Here is a 19,147-nt window from a genome sequence, read left to right on the forward strand (position 1 = left end):
AAAATAGGTGAGCTTTTCTCCCCCGGGTCTCACAGGGTGCTAACAGCATCTCTCGCGTCCCGTGCAGACCAGAGCTGTGCCCAGACATCACGAAAAGCTGCTTGTGCCCCAGGAAAGGGACTGGGCTGTGCTTTGTCTGCTCGCTGTGCACCAGAACGGGGCTGGGGGCCACATCCTTCGGAGAGGACAACCAGCTCCCGCTGAGCCACTAAGCAAAGGCGAGGTGAGTCACTCATGAATGAAGACTATTCTTAGTCCTGCACCCCACCTCCATCCTCCCCCCGGTGCTGCTTTTCTTGCTCCAGGCTTTCTTTAAAAACACCAAACCACCTCCCCCTTCCATGCATCCTTTCCCCTTTTTTTCTTCCAGACATCAGCCCCCCCAGCACACGCTGGGTGTCTCGGCTTCAGCGGCATTAGCGGCCGAGTCAGTGCAGCGAGGGATGTGTCTCGTTTTGGGTTTGAAAAGGGCAGCGAACCCCTCGGGGGAGAGAGGTGGTTCGGGGGGGCGATCCCACACGTGCCCTCTGCTTGAGCTGGCTGCCACAAAACCCTGCGGCACGGGCTGATGGCTCTGCACAGGAGCCTGGTGGCTCCGGGGCTGCAGCTTTTTTCCAGCTATTAACTTCCACTGCAGCCACCGATAAGGAAGAACTCGATTTTCCGCTCCAGATTTCGCTTCCAAAAGGAGCATTTTCTGTGCGTGACTTGCAATGCCAGCTCCTACTTTCTTCGAGTGAGCGACCCGAAATAGTCTCCAAGCCCCACGGATTTCCACCTTCTGCATGAAGCCATCAGCACTCCAGCAAGCGTGGTGCTAACCTGATACGTGCCACACCTGGGACTCCACTTCAATCATTTCTGAGGCCTCAATTCTGGAAACCTTCAAACTAAGCAGTCCTGGCTGCCTTTTTACCTGCTGCCTGGCATGGGAGCCTTCCTCTACAATTGTGACAGCAAATGTGTTCATTTAAAGAAAAAAAAAAAAAAGCTGAAATGGAAGCTTCTTGCCAGTAAACTGGTGCAGAGCGAAGTGCTAGAGACAGTCAGAATTGAAACTTAACCACAGCGCTTGGCAACGAGACCAGTGACCTTTCAGCAATCACACAGTTCCCATTTCTTCCCCATTCCCCATGGAGTTACTCTTCAGCAGCAAACTCTTACCTTTCCTGTTGGATCTCACGAACGACAGGACCACTGCCTCCTTCTCTCTCCCTTGGAAACCATCAACTGATTTAATTTCCAGCTCTGGGTACCTGTGGCAAAGGTGTTCTCTTAGCATGTCCACCTGGAAAAGATGAGATACATCACGTTTAAAGAAAAGCCTTGGGTGAAAAGCATTAAAATGACATTGCTCTGGAGAAGTGCCTTCCTCTCAAATCCACAAGGACGAGTGCTTGCATCTCCCAAGTGCTGGCTCCTGATGCTGGGAGTGGAAAATAACCCAGCTCTCTGACACCACCTCCGTGGCCTTGAGTTGCTTAAATTTTGAGAAGTTGGCCATAAAAGCTTATTATGTAATTTGGCTTCTGCTTCTGACTTCCACCTTCCTCCCTCTGAGGATATTTTGGGATCCTGCCTCGAAGTGTCAAGGTTTGAATCCGCTACGGTGCACGTGGGGAAAGAGAGGGGATGCTGCGAGAGGGTCATCTCACCTGGAGGTTGTAGGGGGCTACAACAGCAATGTCCCGTGCCTTCACACCAGCTTCCACCAGAGCCTGGATGTGCAAACCGGCCAGCTGCACCTCTCCTAGGGCACAAAGCAGAAGGGACAGTGATGGGAATGGTTTCAGGCTGCTGAAACCAACAGCTTGGGAGTGCTGTGGCTTGGAGAAGCTTGCCCACCTCCTCTTAAACAGGGAGGAAAGACCAAGGCAAGAACTGCCTGTGGTCCAGCACTGCATGGGAGCAACAATTCCCAGCCCGGCCTGCTTGGACAGATGGTGATGTGCTACGCAGCCCCGCTCCTGGAGCTGCACCCTGCCTGCTTCTTGCCTTGCCAAGTCACCAGCTGTCTACGTTCACACTTAGGAAGAGAGCTTTCTGAACAGCCCCAGCTTTCCCTGGCCCTTCCGCCTTAATCCAAGAGATAACAATAATCCAGGCAAGAGATCAGTCTCCCTCTGAAGTGAGACCCTGGACCTCACTGCAAATCTACTTCTCTAGGCTGCAGTGGAAAGAAGTCCAGCTTTTTGTTTTATTTTACTTTTCAGCCCACCCCCGTGGTCACAGAAACAACCTTCATGCTCAGACCTGTGGGCTCAGAGCTTCCAGACTCTGCAGACAGCCTGCCACAAACAGCTCGCTATTCAGGCTGGTGGCTGCCTCAGAGAGATCTAACAAGGCCAAGCTAAATATGAGTGTAAACTATCTCACTGGTTTATCTGCCAGACTGCCTTTACCATCTTTCGCAGCAAAACACGTGTATAAAAATCCAGAACCTGCAGCCTGCCAAATTTTGGGAGACTTGCATTTAATCCCCTGCTTAGAATCCCTGAACAAGTTTTTCTAGATCTCCGTCTGGGGGCAAGAGCCTTTCTCTGTCTCAGTGGGGCCACGGGAATTGGTGCACGAGAAAATGAGAGGCACTAAAACACCAGTGGATTTTCACGAAAAGGATAATCAAACTGGTAATAAACTGCCTTTGTATTTTACAGTCTGTTTTCCCTGTCTTGTCGGAGAGGGACTTGGAACCTCAGAAATCTGTTGTTGGTGGTGTTAGGTCTGCACCGGCAGGGAAACCAAATGAATTCCTGAAGCAGGCAGCAGCGTTGCCAAATGCTCTCTTTGGCCGCATGAGAGGGACTGGCTAGAGAAGCCTGTGGCTCAGCCACTGGGGAAAGCGTGTCGTGTGGTGCGCAGGGGTGGCCAAGGCCCTCCACGAGCCTCTCAAGCACTATCCAGCCGGACTAAGTGTAGAGGAGCACGAGCAGCATCCCCGAATAGCAGATCACATCCATTCAGCCTGCTGTGAATGCAGGGACGCAAAGGAGGTAGCATCTTCATTTTCATATTTTCTCCTGCTTTATGAGAATGGCTATGGAGCCTGACTTCACACTCAATCTTTATAATGAAACCTATTTTTTAAGCCAGAAAAACACAGGAAGCTCGGTGTCTCGGGAAGATTCATGGAGAACAGCCACGTGGGACTTTATGAAAGCAGCAGATGAATGGGAGGCAATTCTGAGCCACATCTACAGCCTCTCTGCAACAGCCTCGTGCCGTGCTCAGTATTATTTACCTTGTGTGAGGTATCTGCTGCAGGGATTCCCCACCCTGCCCTAGCCCTCAGCTCTGCCTCTGCTCGGAGAAAGGTCTCTGCGAGGGAACAAGGCAGCCAGCGCGGCCGCCCACTGCCACCACTGCCTGGCTCCCTGGGGGCCCTACCTGCATCTCAGGGGGAGCATCTCAGGACCGTGACTAAGCCGTGAGGCTGAGGACCTCGATGAATTCCTGCAAGGCCAGTTTTCCCAAAACAGCGGTACCTGGATTGCCCTTGGACTGTTCGTCTTCCACTTCCAGCTCAAGCAGGCCACAGCCAGCGGTGTCGATGAGCAGTAAGGGGATTGTGGTTTCTTCCGTGGAGGTGACCCCCGGCAGGTCCCTGCAAAAGGTGTTGGGAAAGGGCCAGCTGACAGCACTGGAATCAGGCCAAAAGGGCCATCGTTTGTCTGGCTGCTTACTCCTCCCAGCAACGAAGCAAGGGCAAGGGGGAAAACACAGCTGGGTATTGCTTCCCAGGGACAAGGCTGTGGATCAACCACCGCCATCTGAGAACTGAGATCCCCCCCACTTTGTGTCTCTCCAAGCTGTGGTCCCCTTTGTGCTGGCAGTGATGCTACCGAAGAGCCTTCCACGTACAGCGGTAACTGGGCAGGGCCCTTTAGCTCTGGGGGGGGTCTCAGGCTTTTATCGCCAGACTTCCTGGGTTCAGTGCCAGGACTGCAACCACAGCCACCAGCAGAGGAAGTCCCAAAGCCCCAGGGAAGTCTGGCAATGCCAGGAAGCCACAGCTGAGAAGCCTTTATCGCTCTGCGCTGCGGGATCGTCCTTTAAAGTACTCCCCAAACGCCGACGAGGGGCTGTGGGGTGGCTGGCGCGGGTCAGCCAGCAGCGCCGTGAGCTTTCTCAGTGCCTCTGCTGCACAGCCCAGCTGCTGTAGGCAGGGGCAGGGTGTGTGGGTGGCAGCATCTCACTCAAATGACCTCAAACAGGAAAGATACGCAGGCCTAGGGAGACGTGGCAGCTGCTCTCGGAGGGGAAAGAAGCATTACCGGAGATTTGACAGCAGTGCTGTTGGGCAAGACAAGAAAGTGCAGCACAGGGAACCACAGAGGAATTGGATTTTCACATCCTTTCTACATCTAAAGCTTCTGCATTCAAAAGAAAATAACGAAATTTAATAAACTGTATTTTCTTATTCAAGAAAGCTGCTTGCTGAACTTACAGCCTAGGAAGAGGACTGGTGATGGAGGGCAGGAAGAGAAAGCCCAGAGGTGGCAGGAGAGCTCTGAAACAAGGTGTTACGGTGCTTCACGTGCTAGTCAAGGAGAGCTGTGACTCTGGAGAGCCTTGCAAATAAAAATGGCAGACGGCAAGCCATCGAAGAGGAGGATTATCTCCAAATGACAGGCAGGGAAGTGAGGGCAAAGCCAGTTTCCAGTTCCACCTGCAGCCTCTCCTCCTCAGGACTCCCAGCACTGCGTGTCTGCTCCTCTGCATTTGTATGCCTCTGACTGCCCCGTTTCCCACGGACTCTGGACATTACTCATTCCAGTGACAACAAGAGTCTCCTCTCCTGACTGAAACTCATTTTTCTGCTGTCTCAAAGCTAGTGCTGTTGTAATGCATGGCTGTGAAGTACAGAGACCAGCACAGCTATGATGGGGAGCCAAAGCCCTGCAAAAGTGCCCAGGGTGCACTTTGCCCACTCCTACAGTGAGCAGAAGCCCAAAGAAAGAGCTCATCCCCAGCTTTGGGGACTGGCTGCCTCTGCCTGGTGACGGGATTTAAAGAGAGGCAAAGATACCTTCCCCATTTCCAAGAACCACAGGGATCAGCACCCAGCTTCCCTCTCCATGATCTCCTCTGGAGTAGGGCCACCTTCAGTCCCACATTAGAGGGCTTCCTCCCCTGTGCAGCACGCTACAGTTTGTCTTCCTCTCTTTGTAACATCAAATCTAGCAGGCTTCCCATCTCCTTTGTACCTGCCCGCTTGCTGTCCTGCCACGGTCCAGGTCTGTGCAGATTCGCTTTGAGCAAAAGTTGAGGTCTCCACGTAGAAAATCCTGATTCTTTTATCTGCTTGTAGTGGCCACAGGAAGACCTCGTAGCATCTCTCGGTGCCAGGAACAACCTCAACCCTGGGAATGTTGCTTCAGAGGAGTAACTACCTACATAAATCTTGCAGGGGAGAGAAGAATTCACTCTTTTTTAAGAGATTGCAACAGAGCCAGCTGTTACCTTGGAGAAAAGATCTCTGGTGCTGTTGTGGTTTAATGTTGTGGTTTAACCCGGGGATGGATTTTTGCTCCTGGAGAGACTCTTGCCCTTCAAGGATAAACTCAGTCATCCATGCAGCCAGACACTTGATCCAGGCTCAGTGTGCTGCCCTGGGGCATCCAGGGACCCTGTGCTTTGTCCGGGAGGAGCTGATCCCAGCTAGGTGAGTTGGGGCATTCTGGCTTCTGAGGGTCCTACTAGGAGGGGTTCCCCCATTTTCCCCATCAGTGAGAGGGTGCTGGCCCCCAAAAATGTGCTAAGAGAAAGAACACCCAGCACTTTACTTAGATAAAAACTGACAGCAGAAGCTGCTGGTGATTCTCAAACCAGTTTCTCACAGATTGAGTCACAAATGTTTTGAATGTTGGAAAATACTGCTTGCAGCCTCTTGGACTTTATTCCGGAGATGTGTGGGGGTTTCTAATGTGCTTCATCACCCATTTCAGAAGGAAGGGGGATGTGGGAAGAAGGTTTTGCTCCTTTGGAAATACTCCCCCCCGAAAAGACACTGCAGGAAAACAAAGTTCCCTTCTATGAGAAAAAATGGTGCTGGAGAAATCCCTAGCAGATCACAGACCAAGTGCCTCTGAAGTCAGAGCAGAAGTTGGTAAGGAAATAGGAAGTCATTCAGAGCAGAGCTGCAGTTCTTTCAAAGCCTCGTGTTTTTGCTTCAGGTAGGGGAGACGAGATTTGCATCAACGATGCTCTTCAGAGAAAGGCCACGGTGATTATGGTCTAAATCACCTCAGATCTTTCTTCAAAGGAATACCTCAAAATGCGTTCAGCAGAGATGGAAATCCCGCTCTTTGCACCGTGTTTCAGGACTGCTCAGATTCCTCGAGCATCGGCCACCAGCCCTTAGGAAGGAGGTAACAAAAAGCCACAAAGCCAGAGTTTGGGTAAATGCTATTGCAGCTGCAGCCCAGGGTTTGACTGCTCTTCAGTAGGAGCAGGTAACTCCTGTGGGCACTCCTGAGCCTTCCCCAGGATATTTCTGCTTGTAAGAGAGGTTTTCTTTGAACTACCAGAGAGAAAAAACTTGCTTATTTCTCGCTCAGGTACTGCATTAAGCAAATCATTTGGCCTAAGTCAGCAAAAGAGAGGAGGTAGTCACAAATACCACGAAATAATTTGTACTAGCAACCTAAATATAAGAGGACTGTGGTCCAGTATCAAGGCCCTGCATTATCTGTCTTATACAAAACCACAGAAATTTTATGTGGTCTAGTGCCTGAACTGAAGACTGCTGCATTCATGCGATATGTCAGCAGGGCTGTGGGCTGGCAGATTTGATTACAGGCTTAGACATCGATATCTGCAGGAAAGGGCCCTGAGCAGGGACAAAGCTGTCCTGTGGGCTGGGAAGAAAGACATTCACTCCTTTATCAACCATAAAAATTAGCCAGCTCATCAGAATAACAGTACGCTAACTTCAACTTTTCAATTAGCTCCTATTTTAACGGGTTCAAACCATTTTGCCTGGGGTTTCTCATTAGCTGCTATTTTTAATCTGTGAAGCTAAATGGGAAAATAAGCATGTCAAGGAACAAGAACAACTGAGAAGTGCATTTTGTACGGCACCAGTCCTGGAATTAGATCCTCGTGGCTAAAACATCACTGAATGAGTCCTGTCCATCTCAGCTGAGCTCTGGGCAGAGATGAACCATCAGAAAGAAGCCTTTTTACTTAAAGAACTCACTGCACACACCTATATAATTACATATATATATATATATATACATACAAAATATATATAAACCATGACATTATTCAGCATAGGTTCTCTGATGTAAGTTGAGCTGAAGCCCTGATGCAGAGCATGCTGACACATGTAGAAATCCCCACACTGGCTGCAGCAAATGAAGATGAGGGTGTCGGGGCTGTCTCAAACACAAAGCTTGTTCTTCTTGTCTGGGCACAGGTTCCTATCTCACACTATTGTTTGCATTGTTCACAAGTAAGATAATTATGAAATGAGCAGAACAAGATGGCCTCTCCAGCTGTCTCTGTCCAAAACAACTCCTGCTATCTCTTTCCATTTCCACTGTGAAATGGAGAGATTCTAGGGGAATTTCAATTTTTCCAACTCCTACTCCTGCATTAAAAAAAAAAAAAAAAAAGCACTGCTAAAAATACAAAAGCACTACGCAGACAGGCACTGTGGTATTTTGTGCTTCTCCAAGCCCAACAGAGAGAATTAATGTTTTCCCGTTCACCTCCCAAGAATTCTGCTGAGTGCAGTTTTAAAAAGCACCAATTATTGACAGTCACAGCATGTGTTGGCAAACAATTGCTGGTCCCAGGATGCAATGGAAAAGAAACGCTAGTCATTTCCTCTGAATTACCAAAGGAACGGTAAAGCGTTGCAGACAAGGAGTGTTGCAGACAAGGATCTGATGCTGTCAGACCTGCCTCAGGTGCTGGCTTGGCAGTAAAACTATCCAAGCCAGAAAGGGAATCTTGCTTTCTCATCTTTCTGATGTCAATTCTGGGACCACAGATGGGGGACACGGTGGTCCATGTAATTGCTTGGATATGTGGAAAAACAGTAAAAGTCAGCGTCTGGCCCTACCCTAAGTGAAAGTCTGAGACAGGGAAATGCTGCTTGGGGTCATCCCACCGCAGGTCAGGTCTTTGTATTTTGTCAGCAGGTGCAAAAGGATTTTATTTAATCACTTATCATACCAATGATAATAATCATTTATCCTACCAACGGAGGAAATGGAAGATAATTCTGCATGGCTTCTTGTTACAAAGCAAAAAGGACAGCTCCCCCACCCCCAATCAATGTTTCCTCAATGAAATAAAGGACGAAAGAGAAATGCCATCGCAGGGAGGAATGGAAAGCTCCATCATGGGGAAAGGGACAAACCCCACATGCACCGGGATGAAAAAGACATCTCTGCTCAGCTACACCACCAAGGAAAAAGTCACTTACTTGAGCAAATGCTGGGCTACTGACGGGTGAGCAGTGAGCCGGCCGCTGTACATCTCCGAGGAAGCCCACTGCATGATGGCCTCGTGCATCCGGTACTGCACCGTCAGCATCTTCACAATCTTCTCCCCGTACCTCTCGATAAGACGCTCCATCAAACTGAGTGAAAGGCCGCTGGCAGCAGCCCTGCATGGGAAAAGCAAGTCAGAAGTGGAGTCTAGGTGTCTGTATGAATCTAACCCTGTTTGCACTAAAGAATCAATAAGCATCTTCTTGATACGGACACAGCCATGACAGTGATGCAGCTGGAACTGAACACAGTGCCCATCAGTGCTGAAAGTGTGAGGCAGCAATGCTATCAGAGTACCGTGGATACATGTTCTGGACCCTGCTGAGCACCCTCGTGTGTCTCTGCCCCTTGCTGGGATGGTTTTACCTCCCTCGCTTTCCTCGTGTGTTCCACTTGGGTGCCAGTGGGGAGTGGAGAGGGAGCAGGAGAAGGCTGCAGCATCCCCAGCGTGGGGTCCCCAGCAGGGTGAAGCCCTCAGGGACAGAATTTCACAGATAACCAGATCGGTCTGAACGTGTCGGGATGGAGAGATGCCTGCTTCCCTTTCCCACAGGGCAAAGTCTGCTTGCATTGCCACCATAATGCGAGAGACACAAATGGTTTAGGAGCCATCCCCGCCTGGAGCAGCCAGTTCTCACACCCAGATCCGCTCTGTGTGGTTGGAGTAAGAGGGGTCAGGATGCCCAGTGTGGGTAAACAACTCCAGAACAAAATACTCTTAACCTGTAAGCTCATCTCGTCAACATCCTCGCGCTCCTCAGACAAGCTCTGGGTACCACGTCGGTCAGCCTAACGCTGTACTCACGTTACCCCTAGCTCAGCAGTGGCACCAGGATCACCTAATGCATTATTACTACAGCTTGACCCTACAAGCATCTTAAAACATTTGGTGTCAGCACAGCCAGATCTTACTGGTGTTTTATCGAGACACTTGACATGCAAGCGTTCTCATTACCCCTCAGCTGCTCACCCCAGACCGAGGTTTTTAACATTTGCTTTACGACCCATCAAGAAAACCAACACTCCCTCACTTATGGCAAAGTTCCCGGCGACACAAATTAATAAACCTGCTAATGAAGTAAGCCTTTCAGGAGCCTAATTGCTTTCTCTTCGCCGTACAGAAAGGGTTTGCCAGTGCTGTCTGAGGAAGGAGGAGAGGAATCGCGGTGCGAGAATTACACGTTTTGAGCATTTTGAGTCTCGTCCGAGACTCATGGTTCACGGTGAGGGTTTCTGCTTGCTCCCAGAACACACAGAACAAGCACAGCAATGATGAAATGATGACAGGGAACAGCTCGGCAAAATTGTTTCTGTCGAGGCCGGGGGGCACAGCACGCATCCAATTACTGCTGCGGGGAAGCGCGGCATCAATACACAGCCCCACGGCGAGCGCCTTGTTTGCTGCGCCGGCCAGCTCTGTCACGTTAACGGCGAGCTTGGTAAATATATCAAGAGACTGCAAATTCATTAAAACTGCAGAAGGGAAAATCGAGGGTAGATTTTTCCGAGGAGAGAAGTCGAGTCTCGTTAGCCCTCCTCCTTGCTAGATTGTAGAATGCAGCACACAGGGAAAAAAAAAATAATAAAAAAAGGATCATAAGCTGCGAACGGTCACGGCTGCAGGATTTCGGAGACAGCGCTGCTTTTCAAAGACTGTTTTAACATAATGAGTATTGAACAACATACACAGCCACGGAGGCTGGGAGAAGGGCTGGCAGGGGTGCAGTAAGGATATTCGGGGTTACGTGACAGCGGCTTCCAGCCGTGTTGTGTCCTGCTGATGACCATGGCCCCTGCTGAGGCTGGCCGTGAAGCCTTTACAGCTTCCCAGCCCCTGTGCTGCTCCTGAAACACAGCAATTTAGGAAGCAGTGTGGCTCTCTGCTATCCCCCGGCCCTGCCAGCAAGGAAAGGCACCGGCACAGAGCTGCGAGCTGCCTTCCCTTCCTGCTGAGTTATGTCCTGTCTCTGCCTGCTGGACATACCTCGTAGGGCACTTGGATCCCATGTTTTTTGCTGGATGGATGCTGGACCTGTGTTGTGGCCTTGTGTCCAGCCTACATGCTGACGGGACTCCCTGCAGAGACCCCAGACCTTGTTCATCCCGTGCTGGTATCTCCCCAGGTATCTCCCCTTTGCTTTTGTCCTTTACTCTCCTCCCCTGGCTCACAAGTTCTTGCAGGTCTAAAGCTGACTCTTCTGCAGAACCAGCAGGAAAAAAAAAAAGCAGTGGTTTTTAACAACAAACATTCTGAAGGGTTTCTTCTAATGATATACAATAATGCATGGGGGAGGGATTAAATCTCACAGCAAGCCCTGGAAATAGCACTCTTCTATACACTAACAGCACAGGTTTCACCGCAGGGATCTACATGAGGTTATATGTTGAATTAATAATGAGGATATTAAACTGCTCACGAATATTTCACCTGTTAATAAGTTTCCTATTATTTACAGCTCAGTTAATTCCTGCAACGGCTGATCCCTAGGCCAACAAAATAACGCAGCACAGAGCAAAAGCTTTTAATTGTTGGTTGTTTAAGGTATGAAACGGATAGGAGGTTGGAGAGACAGAACCACATTCCTGATACTCAGAAAACATCTGCTTTAAAATACATAAAGTAAAGATAGAAACACCAAGATTACCCAAACAAGCCCACAGAAGTCAGTGTTTGCTGTTAACCTGGTTTTGCCTTGGTTCACATGCAGGAAAAGGCTGCACTTGGCTTGAATACGCCTTCCTGTGGCTACCAGGATGGATCCCAAAGAGGGAGGATGAGGCCCTGCTGCTGTGTGCTGCTCTTTACAGGTAAGGCTAACAGTGACAGCTGCAGCCAAGTGGAACCAAGTAGTTCAAAGGCTCTTGTGCCCACCATGGTGTGAAATATCCTTTATGGGCTGGGCGTGAGGAGCCTGCCACGTCGATGTAACAAATGATCTCTACTGGGGGAGTAAATGGGAAGTGTTTCCCATGGGGGGATGGAGCTGTACCTTCAGTCACATTACATCATTCCTTATTCACCCTCTGGATAGCTGGTCTCCTCTGTAAGACACTCTGATTCCCATTGTGTATCACCAAGTTCAGACAGCAAAGTCTGGAGAAGGATAAATAACAGGATTTTATTGTGTTTGCCTACCTCAAGAGCTCTAGGATGTCAGAAACAGGCCGAGGCTGCTGTGGACATGCAGCGTATTAGCTGTCCTCCGGTTTGTGCTCTGAGATTTTCTATCCTGGTATAGATTTAAGAAGTTTCACAAACAGACGTAAAGTAGTAGTAGTAGTAAGTGAGGCCGTCCAGAACTCCCCTTTTCTCTGGATATTGTGGATTTATTTTTTTTTAATCCTTACAAATATGAGGGAGGAGGGTAGCTTGTTATTTCCAGCTGCAGAGGCTAGCAAAGAAAACCTAGGCCTGACATTTTCTCTTCCATGAGAAATTGAAAGCAAATCCATTTTGACCTTGATGTGCAATTCAGCAAAGTTATTCTGGAGGTCTAGCACAGGGGTTTTGGATGGTGGAGGCATCCAGGCCGACTGCTAACAAACAAGAAAGCAAAATATTCCTGGGCTTGTCTAAGACACTAGCTGAGAACAAGAGGTCTGATAAGTATCTGCAGGTGTCCGAAGAGAGTAAAAACAAATAAATAAGTCAAAGCCCTGATATGGAAACAAATTAACTAGGATGTCAGAAAAGGAAGGAATGAGGACTAAAATGAAAACAAGGAAAACAAATGTTCCTGCCAGACAGCAGAAAGTGTCTGGAAATTGAGAAGCGCCCTGGGACCAGGCCAAAAACCAGTGTGAGGCCTGAAGCTGATGTCAGTGAGCTTTGAGGAAGGCTGCTGAGAGGGGGACAGGCAGGGACGGGTATTTGCTATTGCTGGGAGCCCTTTCAGAGGAAACACATCCAACATGGACAAGATCTAGGTACAAGGTTTGTAAGGTGTGAGTGGGGGAGACAAGAAAACCCAACAGGAGCAAAACGTCTTCTGCTCTGCATCCTGAGCTACCTCAAAAAGCACGAAAAAAGTGCATCCCGCAGACCCCCCCACCGAAAATCCCTTTTCCTCAAATGGAAAAAAAAAATAATTGAATAAATGCTGAACGTGTGGAAGAAAAAGCAGGTAACAAAAAAGTAGTTACACCAGACAGGGCCCAGCTCCCTGCGCTGAGCACAAGCTGGGGGACAGCCTGCTCATCTGCTCGTGCTTGCAGTATGGCATGTAGAAAGTATAAAAGCCCTCCTGTTTCACAGAGGCTTCCCACTTGGGCAGGACTGACTTCACACCCGGTAGTAACAGATGATCCTTCTGTCAGCCCAGATTCATCCCGGCTAACTTTAGACCCTGCACTGAGGCCCCGAAAATAGGAGTCCACCCACTGCAGGTCTGCTGTCATCAATGGAGGAGAAGAGGAAGGTAGGTGGAAGGATTTGAGTCCTCGGCATGAATCATCCCTGGAAATAGCTTATCTATTTCCATTAACCAAAGAGGGAGCTGGCGGATGATTGGGCTCCTTAATTAATCCTTGGAAAAACCCAACAGCATGGAGGTAGGACGGAGCCGCCTTCGCGCTGCGTCTCGCAGCCTGCAGGGGCCACAGCTGGGAAAAGCACAAAGCAATGCTCTCCAGCCTCTGCTTTATTCGAGTGGGGAAGGGGCTGTGCTGCAAAGAGGAGAGCTGTGATCCTCACCCTGGTCAATAAAGCAAATGCTTTCACTCAGGCAGCAATTAAAAACAAGGCTGGAGTTCAGATGTGTAAAGGAAAAGAGCTACTCATTTTTAAAGGCGTTTATTTGAAAAGTAATTGGATTTCTCAAAGTAAGTTGTTCTAATTGATCAAGATTTGTTAGCTTTTGCATTTCATGAGGAGGGCTATTGAGCCAAATTCTGTCAGCTGCTCCAGCTGGACCTCGCTGTACATCCTCTCCATCACAGGCTTGTTGGGGGTTTTCAGGACACAACAACAGAGCTTGAAAGAAAAGCTCCTTTTGCTGAGCATTACACAGCTTTGCTTTCCACCAGCATGACATGTGCCATCCCAGTTTTTTGTTTTTTTTTTTTCTTTTTTTCCCACAGGACAAATACTCTATACCACACTATTTAAACCCTCTGCAGATTCAGTCTGTCTAAGAACCCTCTGCTCTACAGAGACTGCAGAGATGAAGGATGTGATGGTACCCTGGGTAGAAAAGAGGCAAATTTCACTGTTTCCAAGCAGTGGCAAGGTCTAGAAGGAAGACTGCAGATCAGTGCCTGCCTGAGGAGCATCCACTCTGATTTCTGTATGGAAGTCGATACCTACGAGTGTACCCACCTGCAATTAAGATCTATGGAACTGCCACCAGGGGCTCCCACTGAGATGAAAGGTAAAGCCATAAATAGCTCAGAAAGCTTTATTTTCCAGTTGAAATTCATTTTCCACTTGTTTTTCTACATTCTCAGTCGTTCCAGTCGATCATCTGATCAACGATCAAAGCTTTAAAATGTCCAATTTTAAATCATTTTATTTAACAAGATTCCAGCTTTTAGCAGTGAGGGGAAGGACAGGAAAGATGGGCACACAGACAAATGCCAGGCTGGGGCTCAAGAGATATCGCTCAGGCCTTGAAGCCATCACAGATTTCCTGTATGAAGTGGGGAAAATAATTCTTCTTGTCCCTTTAAACTATTTCTTCATATCATAACACAGACTGTCTTTCATTATATACCATGCCTAATACAGTGGAATATTAGCTGGAGTCCTCCAACACTTAAACTAACGTACTAAAAAGTAATTAATACAGAAAGCTGTACAAGCAGCTTAATTCAGAAAGATGTGTTTCCTCTGGCTCCCTCCTGTGCAGCTTCTCTTGTGGCCACTATTCTGGTTGAATTCATATGATGGCTTTTCCCAGAGCGTAGGCATAAACTCAGGTTTCAGCTTTGTTACCTACTTTTACGGAGCTGAAGATCTCCAGGACTTCCACACCTTGATGGATTTCCTTCACATTAGCTAAAGGATTTCAGGAGTTATTCGGGAAACTGAGAGAAGACTGGCTTGCACTGCCAGCAGCGTTGCAGCAGCTTTGCCTTTTAACCTAAGAGCAGAGAGGCTTGCCTGGAGAGCAGCAGCATTTACAAGCCCAGCCTGTATTTCTTCCGTGTAAGCTGAAGTCAGCTTGGCTTTTTGCACTTTATCTTCCAAAACTCAGCTGTTTACGAGGCTGAGCAGGGCATCGGTGTCGTGTCTGAGCAGCACTTGGGTCATGGACGTGCTGATGCCCTGCGCAATAATGTTTTCTGCATAGCAAGTTTTTCAGATCATAATTCATTGGTAAGTAAGGCTGAAATACAGAACTGCTAACGCTATTGATTCAGACACATGGTCTCTCTGTCCTATTTTATTTTAAATCTATTTAACTTAGGAAGGGCACAGAGCGACACAGTGTCTAAACATTGTTAAGGTCCAAAAGGGATTACTCCACGAGATGGGAGCTGACCTAACAACTGGCTTCCCTGCATCGTTGTTAACCCTGCCAAGGTTGAAAAGCCAGAAGATCTGACTTCTGCCAGCACCCCCTCTTAATTTTACAAATACCAGTTCTTTGTGCAGCTGGGATTTAAAAATACAGAAGGAAAACAAAACCATTAAGCTCTTTTTAAAGAACAACAATGGGAACAGCAAGGTTCAACAGCTTGGTCCAAGTCGCAACCGTAGGATCTAAGGGGCAAAACAGTTTCTGATGGAGAAAGAGGACATTAAGCTCCCTTGTGAATGCAGGAGAGATGCAAACTAGTGGCAGCTTTCCACTGCACTGTCAAATGAACTCAAAATTGAGTTAGAGAAAAGTGCAGCAGATCTGCAGCAGATCTGCAGCAGATGGGTCCTACCAAACACAAGAGCTCCCTGCTGTCAGCTCCATGAAGCAGCACCAGCAAAGGCTCCTGACATCAGCCATCGTGAGTGAGAGGGCAGAAGAAAGCAGCTGGGCAGGTGGTATAATGTTTTCTGAGCTCTTCTGAAAAAAATCTGTTTTGTTTCAAAGAGCAGGCAAAACTGACATCAGTTGAGTGTTAGAGACACTCAGCCATACTAGAAGGTTTGGTATTTCTACTACATTTTGCCTTACTCCTGGAGAAGTAAGTCTCTAGGCTCTGTTCCTGGGGCTGGGCAACCCTGTCTGCTTCACTAGCACATGGCAATTCCAATAGCTGTTGCTTTGGGACCACAGCAAGTGTTTGGTGAGTGTTTTCATCCAACTGAAGCTTCTGATCTTATAAATAAGCATTACTGTGGCAGGAGCACTGGGCCCAAAACAAGTGAACACAGCACTTAAAAACAACAACCAAAAAAACCAACACCCAGCCCTCCAAAAAAACAACAAAAAGCCAACAACAAAAAAACCTCTGAAATTAGAAGGACCAAACTGTAAATTTCTTCTTCTTAGTAAATAGAAACTTACTCCAAGCACTACCTTGTACGTTATACAGGGAGCTCTTCTCTACTGGGCATGGTTTTGTTATCTGATTCCAAAAGAAACCAAATCCATCCTACAGCAAGCAGTCAAGGATCTACCATGACCTAAGCTTGCTCTAGCCTGCATCTAGCCCCTGACTATTAACCTCTTTTCAAGACGAGGTTAAGAACAACTCAGCTCACTCAGCACAGATTGCAGCCTCCCTCCAGCTCCCCAGCCTTGGCCAGCCATTTGGCTGCTGCATGGAGGGAAGGCTGCTTGTTCCCAGCTTACAGATGGGGAAAACCTGGGCGCAGGGAGACAGCCTGCAAAGCCACAGTAAATAAACACCAAGCCAAGAAGGTGAGGGGGGTTCCAGACAGGCATTTTTGCGCAGTTCACCAACCTAGATAACTCTGCTAGACCGTGTAGGAGTGTGCTTCTCACCTGCAAAGATATGCAAAACAATGAGCGTTTGTGCATCAGGTAGAAACCAGGCCTTTGTCTCCAGGTTGATGCAGCTCCTTATCATTATTTGCACCATCTCTCAGGCACCTGCTGAGCTGCTGCTTCCCTTGGATGTTTCATTTCTCTTGTTCAAAATTCAAGTGAGGTTATAGATATGTATCTGGCTAATTAGTTTTTGGAAGCAGGAGAAAGTTTATGAAGTCAGACTTATTTCTCTACTTGTGCACAAAGCCAGTTCAGTAATTCCAGATCTAGAGCTAGATAAACATGCCTGCATTTATATTTTAAACTACCAGAAAGCTCCCAAGTACTGTTCAGAGTATCCCCCTCAAAGCACAGGCAATTTGCAGTAGCCACGGGTCTTTTCCACAAACTACTTGTTCTTAATGTGCATGTTGTACATATTGCAGTTTTATAATCACTGTGGTGTGTGTGATAATGCGTTGCAGCATCTCAGTGGGCCAACTCCCACATTAATATGTTAAATGAATAAATGCAGAACCATAGAGGCAGAATTTAATAAAGGAAAGAGAAGACTTGGATTAATCTGAGCAGGAGCCTACATTCACTCTACAGAGCCTGTAGTCAGCAAAGAGAAGGTAAACTAGGCCACCCTTCTTGCCAGGTGGAAGAAAACCTCACACAGAAAAACAGATTATTTTTCTTAAAAACAAACATTTTAAAAATCTATGAATTTCTGGCTTTTATTCAACTTCTGTTTGCTGACCATTTTACTAACTTCAATGGCTGACATGCAGTATTTTAAACTCTTTTTTGAACAACTTTTCCAACCAGTCTGAAAGTTTCAGTGCAAAACAGAGAAAACCACGAATTCAAACACAGTGCTCATAAACAAGCAGAATCAAAAAAAAATATCTCTGCTAATGACACATCTCTCAGGAAAAACATCTATTAAAGTATACACAATTTTGAGTAATCCAGTATTAGCGCGTAGCACAGTACTCCTTCTCACTAAAGGAAAAAACAAAAGCAAATAATGCAAGCTCAACACATTTAATTCTTCGGAGCTGGGGGACATTTCAGATGGCTGATGGAAGGATGCAGATAAGCATGCTGAAAGCACCATCAGTTTCCCTAGCGGTACCAGTCAGGACAGTATCCTCTCATCTCATGCTCTTTATCTCAAAAGCACCTGCCCCTTGTGCAAATGCCCTCATTGCATTCATCCTCCCTGTCTGCCTTGCTTTTTGCACGGAGGATCCTTTCTGTTGTGGACACACAAGCCTCAATTGCATGCAGAACATGGGCAAACTGCAACCTCAGAGAAGGCAGGCAATCTAGCTGCTGGATCACGCCCCTGATGCAGCTCAGAAGCCCTATGCAGAACGGGGACAGCAGTGTTTCAAAGGCTCGCATGTCCCTGTCACTGTGTGACAACTACATTCCCATTACAAACAGCTGGATCTGGCACAGAATTGCCTTCAGTTTCTGAGGTTTCCTTTAGCACCTCTACCAGGGCAACCCACCTATGCTCATGCCTACAAAACTTCATCTGATGTGCAGGCTCCCATAAGCCATGTCTCTGCTCCTGCACATCCGAGAGCCTCGTGGGCAAGGTGCACGCGCCTTGGAGAACTCACAAAAGCTCCTGAGTGAGGCCAAAGGCTGCCTGTCAAATTGCTCTCCCTGTCTGCAACCTCAAAACCTTTACAAGCCCTTGAGCGGTTGCCCAGCAGGCAGTTATCAGCACAAAAGGAGGCTCTCCAGCGCCATGCTGACTACAAATGCTGTGCTATTACGTGAGTCAGCAGCAGGTAACACAACTGTCATGTCCTTGTGCCATAAGAAAGCCTGCTCAGATGGAGGTGCATTAAACTTTAAGCAGTGGCTCTGGGTAAAACAGGTCTGATGTAATTCTGGCCGTGTGACCAAGCCCAGCCCATAGAGGACACTGCTGAATAATCACATTAATGAAATGTTTTGAAACTCGAGGTGTCCAGAAGCACAAACAGGAGAACCTGTGGCCACAAACTGCTCCTTACTTGTGAGAGATGATGGTGGGGGGAAGCTGCTTGTGATCCCCAGCCAGGATGCACTTGGGAGCTTTCAGCAGAGGTATCCAGCAGCTGGCTTCCACGGCTTGTGCACACTCATCTATCACCACAAGATCAAAGTGATCTTCAGGAAGTAGCTTCAGCGGACCATCCGAGGAAGCACCTAATGAAAGGACAAGGTGCACGGCTTAGCAGGGAAGCGCAGAAGAGCAAGCAACACATTTTTAAAACAAAGCCTACATGCTTTATTTGTGATTGAGGGAGGGAGGTAGAATGATGTTTCTCTGCAGAGATTTAGAGATTCAGCTCTGCAGTCGATGACAAATAAATATACATTTACATGTATGTGTCAGAGTTGTTTTTGCCAATTTCTGTTTGTCCTTTTTTGCCCTGGCATCTGGGGCCAGAAGCTTCCAAAGCATCTTTGAAAACAGCAGTGAAACACAGCTGATAAACAGAACAATATGCTCCAATACTTCACCAGAGCAAAAGTAAAGCAAAAGCACTAATGAACACCCACTTTCCTTCTGCCCTCAAATGCAAACAAAAGTTCTCACCAACCAAAATTGGAAGGATGACAGACTTGAGATTGCTTAATATACTGAGGGATACCCCACGGGGGAAAGATCAGTTGAGACCCAGATTCCTCAACCCTGCTGACCCTGGCTATGCTCCCCTGTCCTTCCTCATGAGAACAGGAGAAGGGAAACACAAGAGA

At 47.8% G+C, this 19,147-nt stretch overlaps 1 protein-coding gene across 2 annotated transcripts in view; it reads right to left on the reverse strand.

Moving 5' to 3' along the window:
* Positions 1-19,147, reverse strand: part of IGHMBP2 (immunoglobulin mu DNA binding protein 2) — a 43,130-nt gene that overhangs the window by 4,481 nt on the left and 19,502 nt on the right. For both annotated transcript variants that reach the window (XM_080594715.1, XM_080594716.1), the window contains exons 8-12: positions 18,418-18,592; positions 8,441-8,623; positions 3,486-3,604; positions 1,656-1,750; positions 1,165-1,288 (exon numbers count right to left, since the gene is read on the reverse strand). In XM_080594715.1, the coding sequence (XP_080450841.1) occupies positions 1,165-1,288; positions 1,656-1,750; positions 3,486-3,604; positions 8,441-8,623; positions 18,418-18,592 (696 nt within the window). The remainder of the gene's footprint in view (positions 1-1,164; positions 1,289-1,655; positions 1,751-3,485; positions 3,605-8,440; positions 8,624-18,417; positions 18,593-19,147) is intronic.

This window comes from Anser brachyrhynchus, assembly GCF_964034855.1.
Source record: "Anser brachyrhynchus genome assembly, chromosome: 5".
NCBI lineage: Eukaryota > Metazoa > Chordata > Aves > Anseriformes > Anatidae > Anser > Anser brachyrhynchus.